At 43.9% G+C, this 10913-nt stretch overlaps 1 protein-coding gene across 1 annotated transcript in view; it reads right to left on the reverse strand.

Moving 5' to 3' along the window:
- Positions 1-10913, reverse strand: part of SEC13 (SEC13 homolog, nuclear pore and COPII coat complex component) — a 51685-nt gene that overhangs the window by 39546 nt on the left and 1226 nt on the right. Inside the window, exons 2-3 of the mRNA XM_036869195.1 lie at positions 9253-9297; positions 988-1103 (exon numbers count right to left, since the gene is read on the reverse strand). Of these exons, the coding sequence (XP_036725090.1) occupies positions 988-1103; positions 9253-9297 (161 nt within the window). The remainder of the gene's footprint in view (positions 1-987; positions 1104-9252; positions 9298-10913) is intronic.

A 10913-nucleotide genomic window follows, 5' to 3' on the forward strand; every position in this document is an offset into this window, starting at 1 on the left:
ACAACTACTGAAGCCCGTGCGCCTAGAGCCTGTGCTCCGCAACAAGAGAAGCCACCACAATGAGAAGCTTGCGTGCCGCAATGAAGAGTAGCCCCCGCTCACCGCAACCAGAGAAAGCCCACATGCAGCAACAAAGACCCAACTCAGCCAAAAATAAATAAATAAATAAATTTATTTTAAAAAAAAATCTATGACTCCTATTGGTAACAAAGTGACAGGTACTATGAATACTACTGTGGTTCCTGGCCTATAGCCATAATTGAAGGAAATGCTAAATATCAGAGTCACTGAAAATAAAGAGGTAATTTTTTCCCTTTCCCAGTTCACCACCTCCTGAATTCTACCCACAGAACCCTTGGAGATCCATGGTACCCAGGTTAAGAACCCCATCTACCTGAGGTAGTGAACTGAGGGAAAGCACTAGCGTGCGGCCACAAAAATGAGAGAGCCAGGATCTCAAGAATCTCAACAGGGAGAAAGGTAAATCAAACATTTGTAAATATTCACTGAGTACCTGCCATGGGCAAACAGGCAGAATTATGGGATTTATATAATTACTATTACATTCTTAGATCACCAGCCTTGAGTCACTTTAGATCATGTGGTAGCTAAACTTGTTTAAAAAAAAAAAAGCTAGTTTCCCACTTTTGAAAATAGCAGTGGCCGCTGGACGCTTGTTGCAAGTAGGCTCTACCTGGGCGGAGACAGCGGCAGCCTGTGTTGGGGGTGAGTGGGTGGAGGCTCTGGGAGCCTATAACTGACTCCCTCGCCCCAGGTCTGCCAGTGGGCATTTGGGCGGCAGAATTGGCATTCGCTCCTGGCTCCATCGGCCTGGGATACCTGATGAGGGCAGCCGGCTGGCTGGGACCAGGTGTCCTCTCCGCTGACTGCACTGCGGGCTGCTCTGATTTGGCCCTCGGCCCTTCCTGCCACGTCTGAGAAGCCCAAACACTCTCTGAGACCTTGCCCGGGGTCGGCTGCACTCACCCCCTGAGGTCGGCGATGAGGATCTGCCCTCCGTTGCGCACGTCGAAGATCTTCACGGACCTGTCTGATGAGCAGGTTGCCAGGCGGGTGCCGTAGTAGTCCATCTGGGCGTCATGCTGCAAAGAGAGGACAGCTCGGGAAGCCGGCAGGCTGGGCGGAGGGGCGTGGGGTGGGGGCAGTCACCAGGACTGAGTCTAGTGTGGACCAGAATCTACCCGAAATTAATCAAACCTCAAAGAACCATCACTATCGGGCAGGAAGCTAGCATGTCAACATTCTCACTTCTCTGACAGGTAATTTCCTTCTGAAAGGGACAAGAAAAACCACACCCAGCTGCTTTTAGACCCTTTACATCACAGGGGAAGTCCTTCCCAACCCTGTTCTGCAGGGAGGGTATGGGAGAAAAGAAGATTGCCTAGCTTCCCTCTACTTCCTCCTTCCTCACGCCCCACTGTGCTCTGAGGCTCCGTGGCTGCCAGGGAGGTTTGGCTCAGCGCCAGAACCCAGGGCTAATGCTGACCCAAAGAAGCAGGCCACTGACTGCCCGCAGAACCCAATCAGGTCCTCCATGATGCACATCTGGCCTGCACACACGGTTCCATTCAGACATTAGGCTCCTTCCTCCACCCATGGCCCTGGATCCTTTGTGGACCTTTGTTCCTGGGTTTCTACTTGACCTTTTCCCTAGTAGTGTGCCCAGTACCCCAGACTCTCCACTCATGCCTTAAAGGTCACTGGTCCCATCACTGATGAACCGACGTCATCGATGCTGCCTGGCCATCCAGACCTAGGGCTGGGCCCTGCTCACAGCTCCTTTTCCATCTGGGCGATGGCTCCTCTGAGCCAATCCACCTGCTGCCTCACTGTACTTACTGGCCCCTCCTGTTTGCTGGCCCTGCCTATTCCAACGGATGACACTTTCTTCACTGTTGCACCTTGGGGGTTTCAGGAACTATTAGCTGTCACTCTTGCGGTCATCAGGGGCAATCACATCCTTTCAAAGGGAAGCAATCATTTCGTCTGCTTCAACATTCCTTCCTCACCTCCCTACCCAAGGAAAACATTCTGATTCTTCTTGGGAGGTCAATCCCCTCCACCATTCCAGGTCTTGGCTTCTTGGAAGGTAGGCATGGCAGGTGTTAAGACAGAGCTTCTCTGCAAGTGTTTTCTGAAGCACTGCTCCTGCAGAGTGCTATCACACACTTTGGGAGGAAGTAGGGCAAAGAACCTAAGAGATTTAAATCCTATATCAAGTTATCTGCTGTGCAACCTTAGGAAAATTCCCTAATACCCTTGAACCTAGTTTCCTTATCTTTAAGTGGAGTTAATGATGGCATTGACTTCGAGGGTTGTTATGAAGGTTAAATGAGAAGTATTCAGCATGGGGTGTGATGCACAGTGAGCATGCAGACATCAGTCATTACTGCTTTGTCTCATCTGTTCCCCAAGATGAACCCACAGAGAGAGGTAGCATATCCATACTTTTCCCCATCTTAGCTATGAGGAAATCAGGGCTGGCTCAGAAAAGTTAAGAGACTGACTAGGAGTTTGGTTCAAGATGGCAGAGTAGAAGGACATGCCCTCACTCCCTCTTGCGAGAGCACCGGATTCACAACTAACTGCTGAACAATCATGGACAGGAAGACACTGAAACTCACCAAAAAAGATACCCCCCATGCAAAGACAAAGGAGAAGCCACAATGAGACAGGAGGAGGGGCGCAATCACAATACAATCAAATCCCATAACTGCTGGGTGGGTGATTCACAAACTGGAGAACACTTATACCACAGAAGTCCACCCACTGGAGTGAAGGTTCTGAGCCCCACGTCACGCTTCCCAACCTACGAGTCCGGCAATGGGAGGAGGAATTCCTAGAGAATCAGACTTGGAAGGCTAGCGGGATTTGACTGCAGGACTTCACCAGGACTGGGGAAAACAGAGACTCCCCTCTTGGCGGGCACACACAAAGTAGTTTGTGCATCAGGACCCAGAAGAAGGAGCAGTGACCCCATAGGAGACTGAACCAGACCTACCAGCTAATGTTGGAGGGTCTCCTGCAGAGGCAGGGGGTGGCTGTGTCTCACTGTGAGGACAAGGACACTGGCGGCAGAAGTTCTGGGAAGTACTCCTTGGTGTGAGTCCTCCCAGAGTCTGCCATTAGCCCCACCAAAGAGCCGGGTAGGTTCCAGTGTTGGGTCGCCTCAGGCCAAACAACCAACAGGGAGGGAACCCAGCCCCACCCATCAGCAGACAAGTGGATTAAAGTTTTACTGAGCTCTGCCCACCAGAGCAACACCCAGCTCTACCCACCATCAGTCCCTCCCATCAGGAAACTTGCACAAGCCTCTTAGATAGCCTCATCCACCAGAGGGCAGACAGCAGAAGCAAGAAGAACTACAATTCGGCAGCCTGTGGAACAAAAACCACATTCACAGAAAGACAGACAAGATGAAAAGGCAAAGGACTCTGTACCAGATGAAGGAACAAGATAAAACCCCAGAAAAACAACTAAATGAAGTGGAGACAGGCAACCGTCCAGAAAAAGAATTCAGAATAATGATAGTGAAGATGATCCAGGACCTTGGAAGAAGAATGGAGGCAAAGATCGAGAAGATGCAAGAAAATGTTTAACAAAGACCTAGAAGAATTGAAGAACAAACAAACAGAGATGAACAATATAATAACTGAAATGAAAAATACACTAGAAGGAATCAATAGCAGAATAATTGAGGCAGAAGAACGGATAAGTGACCAGGAAGACAGAATGGTGGAATTCACTGCTGCGGAACAGAATAAACAGAAAAGAAAGAAAAGAAATGAAGACAGCCTAAGAGACCTCTGGGACAACATTAAACGCAACAACATGCTCACTACAGGGGTCCCAGAAGGAGAAGAGAGAGAGAAAGGACCTGAGAAAATATTTGAAGAGATTATAGTGGAAAACTTCCCTAACATGGGAAAGGAAATAGCCACCCAAGTCCAGGAAGCGCAGAGAGTCCCAGGCAGGACAAACCCAAGGAGAAATATGCCAAGACACATAGTAATCAAACTGGGAAAAATTAAAGACAAAGAAAAATTACTGAAAGCAGCCAGGGAAAAAAGACAAATAACACACAAGGGAACTCCCATAAGGTTAACAGCTGATTTCTCGGCAGAAACTCTACAAGCCAGAAGGGAGTGGCACGATATAATTAAAGAGATGAAAGGGAAGAACCTACAACCAACATTACTCTACCCAGCAAGGATCTCATTCAGATTCAATGGAGAAATCAAAAGCTTTACAGACAAGCAAAAGCTAAGAGAATTCAGCACCACCGAACCAGCTCTACAGCAAATGCTAAAGGAACTTCTCTAAGTGAGAAACACAAGAGAAGAAAAGGACCTACAAAAACAAACCCACAACAATTAAGAAAATGGTAATAGGTACATATCGATAATTACCTTAAATGTGAATGGATTAAATGCTCCAACCAAATGACACAGGCTCACTGAATGGATGCAAAAACAAGACCCATAGATACGCTGCCTACAAGAGACCCACTTCACACCTAGGGACACGTACAGACTGACAGTGGGGGGATGGAAAAAGATATTCCATGCAAATGGAAATCAAAAGAAAGCTGGAGTAGCAATACTCATATCAGATAAAATAGACTTCAAAATAAAGAATGTTACAAGAGACAAGGAAGGACACTACATCATGATCAAGGGATCAATCCAAGAAGAAGATATAACAATTATAAATATATATGCACCCAACATAGGAGCACCTCAATACATAAGGCATCTTCTAACAGCTATAAAAGAGGAAATCGACAATAACACAATAATAGTGGGGGACTTTAACACCTCACTTACACCAATGGACAGATAATCCAAACAGAAAATTAATAAGGAAACACAAGCTTTAAATGCCACCATAGACCAGATAGATTTAATTGATATTTATAGGCCATTCCATTCAAAACACCAGATACACTTTCTTCTCAAGTGCACATGGAACATTCTCCAGGACAGATCACATCTTGGGTAACAAATCAAGCCTCAGTAAATTTAAGAAAATTGAAATCCTATCAAGCATCTTTTCTGACCAAAACACTATGAGATTAGAAATCAATTACAGGGGAAAAAAACGTAAAAAACACAAACACATGGAGGCTAAACAATACGTTACTAAGTAACCAAGAGATCACTGAAGAAATCAAAGAGGAAATCAAAATATACCTAGAAACAAATGACAATGAAAACACGACGATCCAAACGATCCACGACATTTTCCAAAACCTATGGGATGCAGCAAAAGCAGTTCTCAGAGGGAAGTTTATAGCAATACAAGCCTACCTCAAGAAACAACAAACATCTCAAATAAACAATCTAACCTTACACCTAAAGGAACTAGAGAAAGAAGAACAAACAAAACCCAAAGTTAGGAGAAGGAAAGAAATCATAAAGATCAGAGCAGAAATAAATGAAATAGAAACAAAGTAAACAATAGCAAAGATCAATAAAACTAAAAGCTGGTTCTTTGAGAAGATAAAATTGATAAACCTTTAGCCAGAATCATCAAGAAAAAGAGGGAGAGGACTCAAATCAATAAAATTAGAAATGCAAAAGGAGAAGTTACAACAGACACGGCAGAAATACAAAGCATCCTAAGAGACTGCTATAAGCAACTCTATGCCAATAAAATGGACAACCTGGAAGAAATGGACAAATTCTTAGAAAGGTATAACCTTCCAAGACTGAACCAGGAAGAAACAGAAAATATGAACAGACCAATCACAAGTAATGAAATTGAAACTGTGATTAAATATCTTCCAACAAACAAAAGTCCAGGACCAGATGGCTTAACAGGTGAATTCTGTCAAACATTTAGAGAAGAGCTAACATCCATCCTTCTCAAACTCTTCCAAAAAATTGCAGAGGAAGGAACACTCCCAAACTCATTCTACGAGGCCACCATCACCCTGATACCAACACCAGACAAAGATACTACAGAAAAAGAAAATTACAGACCAATATCACTCATGAATATAGATGTAAAAATCCTCAACAAAATACTCGCAAACAGAATCCAACAACACATTAAAAGGATCATACACCATGAGCAAGTGGGATTTACCCCAGGGATGCAAGGATTCTTCAATATACGCAAATCAATCAATGTGATACACCATATCAACAAATTGAAGAAGAAAAATCATATGATCATCTCAGTAGATGCAGAAAAAGCTTTTGACAAAACTCAACACCCATTTATGATAAAAACTCTCCAGAAAGTGGGCATAGAGGGAACCTACCTCAACATAATAAAGCCCATCTACGACAAACCCACAGCAAACATCATTCTCAATGGTGAAAAACTGAAACCATTTCCTCTAAGATCAGGAACGAGACAAGCATGTCCACTCTCACCACTATTATTCAACATAGTTTTGGAAGTCCTAGCCACGGCAATCAGAGAAGAAAAAGAAATAAAAGGAATACAAGTTTGAAAAGAAGAAGTAAAACTATTACTGTTTGCAGATGACATGATACTATACATAGAGAATCCTAAAGATGACACCAGAAAACTACTAGAGCTAATGAATGAATTTGGTAAAGTTGCAGGATACAAAATTAATGCACAGAAATCTCTTGCATTCCTAGACACTAACGACGAAGAATCTGAAAGAGAAATTAAGGAAACACTCCCATTTACCATTGCAACAAAAAGAATAAAATGCCTAGGAATAAACTGACCTAGGGAGACAAAAGACCTGTATGCAGAAAACTATAAGACACTGATGAAAGAAATTAAAGATGATACAAACAGATGGAGAGATACAGCATGTTCTTAGATTGGAAGAATCAATATTGTGAAAATGACTATACTACCCAAAGCAATCTACACATTCAATGCAATCCCTATCAAATCACCAATGGCATTTTTTACGGAACTAGAACAAATCATCTTAAAATTTGTATGGAGACACAAAAGACCCCGAATAGCCAAAGCAGTCTTGAGGGAAAAAAACAGAGCTGGAGGAATCAGACTCGCTGACTTCAGACTATCCTACAAAGTTATAGTAATCAAGACAATATGGTACTGGCACAAAAACAGAAATACAGATCAATGGAACAGGATAGAAAGCCCAGAGATAAACCCACACAACTATGGTCAACTAATTTATGACAAAGGAGGCAAGGATATGCAATGGAGAAAAGACAGTCTTTTCAGTAAGTGCTGCTGGGAAAACTGGACAGCTACATGTAAAAGAATGAAATTAGATCACTCCTTAACACCATACACAAAAATAAACTCAAAATGGGTTAGAGACCTAAATGTAAGACTGGACACTATAAAACTCTTAGAGGAAAACATAGGAAGAATGCTCTTTGACATAAATCACAGCAAGATCTTTTTGGATCCACCTCCTAGAGTAATGGAAATAAAACCAAAAATAAACAAATGGGACCTAATGAAACTTCAAAGCTTTTGCACAGCAAAGGAGACTACAAACAAGACAAAAAGACAACCCTCAGAATGGGAGAGAATATTTGCAAATGAATCAACGGACAAAGGATTAATTTCCAAAATATATAAACAGCTCATGCAGCTCAATGTTAAAAAAACAAACAACCCAATCCAAAAAATGGGCAGAAGACCTAAACAGACATTTCTCTAAAAAAGACATACAGATGACCAAGAAGCACATGCAAAGCTGCTCAACATCACTAATTATTAGAGAAATGCAAATCAAAACTACAATGAGGTATCACCTCACACCAGTGAGAATGGGCATCATCAGAAAATCTACAAACAACAAATGCTGGACAGGGTGTGGAGAAAAGGGGAACCTCTTGCACTGTTGGTGGGAATGTAAATGGATACAGCCACTAGGGAAAACAGTGTGGAGGTTCCTTAAAAAACTAAAAATAGAATTACCATATGACCCAGCAATCCCACTACTGGGCATATACCCAGAGAAAACCGTAATTCAAAAAGACACATGCACCCCAACGTTCACTTCAGCACTATTTACAATAACCAGGTCATGGAAGCAACCTAAATGCCCATCGACAGATGAATGGATAAAGATGTGGTACATATATATAACGGAATATTACTCAGCCATTAAACGGAACGAAATTGGGTCATTCGTAGAGATGTGGATGGATCTAGAGACTGTCATACAGAGTGAAGTCAGAAAGAGAAAAACAAATGTTGTATACTACCGCATATATGTGGAACCTAGAAAAATGGTACAGATGAACCGGTTTGCAGGGCAGAAATAGAGACACAGATGTAGAGAACAAACGTATGGATACCAAGGGGGGAAAGTGGCGGCGGGGTGGTGGTGGTGTGATGAATTGGGAGATTGGGATTGACATATATACACCAATATGTATAAAATGGATAACTAATGAGAACTTGCTGTATAAAAAAATAAAATAAAATTCAAAAAAAAAAAAAAAAAAAAAAGATTGACTAGGGATCTCAGACCGGATCTTCCTACCCAAGGTGCCATGCTGTCTCCAAGGAGGTGTGGTCTCACAGCTAGAACACACATGATCCCATCCAGGGAACTTACAATTCTGAGACTAGGCAGCCCCTCAGAAACTCAAAAGCAACTGCTGGTGGGAAGGTTGTGAGGGCAGGATGCCTGGGATGAAATGCTGTAGGCTGACTGACCTGGGTTCCTGTTCAAAGGCTACCTGGACTCCTTGCCCTGCAAGAAGCAGAGTCCACATCTTTGCTGCCGGAGACTTTAACCTCTGGACCTTCTCCCACAGCCCTGTTGTCTTACACCAAACCCTATGTTTGCCTCTCAGGAAACGCCTTGACTTAATGACTTCTGGTTCAAAGGGTACTGTCTGGCCCGCTGTCTGTGGCGGTCCTACCTGGCTCTGCCTTTGTATTGAGTCATTTTCCTATTTTTTTCTTCCCTTTCCAATGGGGCTAAGAAGTGACAGCAGGAGGAAGATAGGTGGGAAGACTAATTCAAACCTCTGCACCCACTTCCATCCCATCCCAGAGATGGTTACTTTTTGGCCAGGAGACTGAGGACCTTGAGCTACAAACTGTTTCCAGGTTTCTCCTGCCATACAGTGACCAGACTATCACAGCCCTGCCAACTCAGAGGGCACTGCTGGGAGACTGACCATACCCCTCAGGTTACAGCCTAACTAGCAAAGGCTGCAAAGCCACAGTGGATTCATAAATGATCAACAGAAATGCCCATGTCCACAGCATGTGAGGAAGGGCTAAAGGAATACTTACAATCATGTCCTCATGGGAAGTATCCACGGTGTTAATTACTGACACCTAGAACCAAAGATATTGTTGGTAAATGCACTGATAGTAGTTAGAATGCAATCATCTCATTGAACCCACTGATCATTTTTAAAGTTCTTGACTGTATCTGTTCATTCATTTATTCATTCAGTAAATGTTCACTCTAAGTGCCTTCATTTTGCCTAGCGCTGTGCCAGGAACTGGAGATGCAGACACGAAAAAGAGGTACTTCTTGCCCCTGAGAAACCTACACATAAATAACCCCAACAAAGCAAGATAAATACTTTAATGGTGGTTAACATGTGCTATAGCAGTCTGAGAGGCTGGTGGTGGTGGACATAAACTGGGGCTCAGATGATGAGGAATTTGCCAGGTGGCACAGGGGAAAAAAGTACAGTCCAATCAGAGGGCATAACATGAGCAAAGGGGGGATGGCGGCATGAGAGGTCCTGGCTACATTTGAGGCTGAAGAGGGACCCTGAGGGAGCTGTGGCTGGGGTTCCTTCCTGGACGACAGAGCCTCTGATGTTCCAGGCAGTTTTTTGTGTAACAGGGTTAACACCTAACACTTTGATTAATTGGTTCAATTGATTCTCCTGAGGCTGCTCCCTGGCACACCATCTGTGACAGAGCCCAGTCTGTAGGGCTGGAACAGAGCTGCCATGGTCATCACCTTCCTACCCATTCTCTGATGTTCAGCTCAAATTACGCTGCCCCCGCCCCTCACCATCTTGAAGATTCCCAGATTCCCCAACTGGCTGGATTCCTCTGAATATCAACAATAAATGTCTACAACACTTTACACTGTTTCTTCTCCCAACTAGAAGGTGAGCTCCCTGGAGCCAGGGTCGGTGTCACTGGCCGTTCTGAATCCTCTCAAATCACCCAGCACAGTGCTTTGCAAACAGAAGGAACTCAGTGACTATCTGCTGAATGAATAAGTAAATGAACAAAAGTGCAGTTTTACTTTGTTCAACCACTATTCTCTCAAAACTCTTGGGGTAGAAAAGGGACGGAAAAGGAGGTTTCAGACTGGAAATGATATTTCTTACCATTTCCCCCATTTCATCTTTTTCCAGCACAAGCCCTGCAGGTATAAAGTCTGACCTGACTTTTCAGAAAGGTGGATACTGGAAGAGGATGGCTGCAAAGCAGTTCAAAAGGTACATGTCAAGTAAGCATAGGTTCTCTCACCAAAGTCTAGATGCCCTACAAAGCAGGCCCCCGAGGTCTGCAAAGGCAAGTAAGGAAGATAAAGAGAAGCATCTCCTACGTGTGCCAAGCTGTCCCGGTTACAAAGTACTCTCACATGTGCACTGGGAAGGCCGAAGGGCAGAGTTCATCAGAGCTGTCCGATGGACTAAGGAGATGAAGAAGCCCAGGGAACAGAAAGCACCTGCTCAAGTTACAGAGCTAGTTAAAGGTGGAGCTGGGAGAAGAGCCCCACCTGCTAACTCCCAGCCCACAAAGCTTTCCACTTGACTAGGCTGCCCATCTAGTCCTTACATCCAATTCCCTAAATCAATGGCTGAGGGCTAAGCAGAGGCAGGAAGAAAGCTTACTGATAGTTTCATACTAGTTCGCCAGAGGACCTTGGAGATAACCAGCATTTATTTTGAACCACTCTCACGCACCAACCAGGATTG

The sequence above is a fragment of the Balaenoptera musculus genome, chromosome 11 (genome assembly GCF_009873245.2).
Source record: "Balaenoptera musculus isolate JJ_BM4_2016_0621 chromosome 11, mBalMus1.pri.v3, whole genome shotgun sequence".
NCBI classification, from domain to species: Eukaryota; Metazoa; Chordata; class Mammalia; order Artiodactyla; family Balaenopteridae; genus Balaenoptera; species Balaenoptera musculus.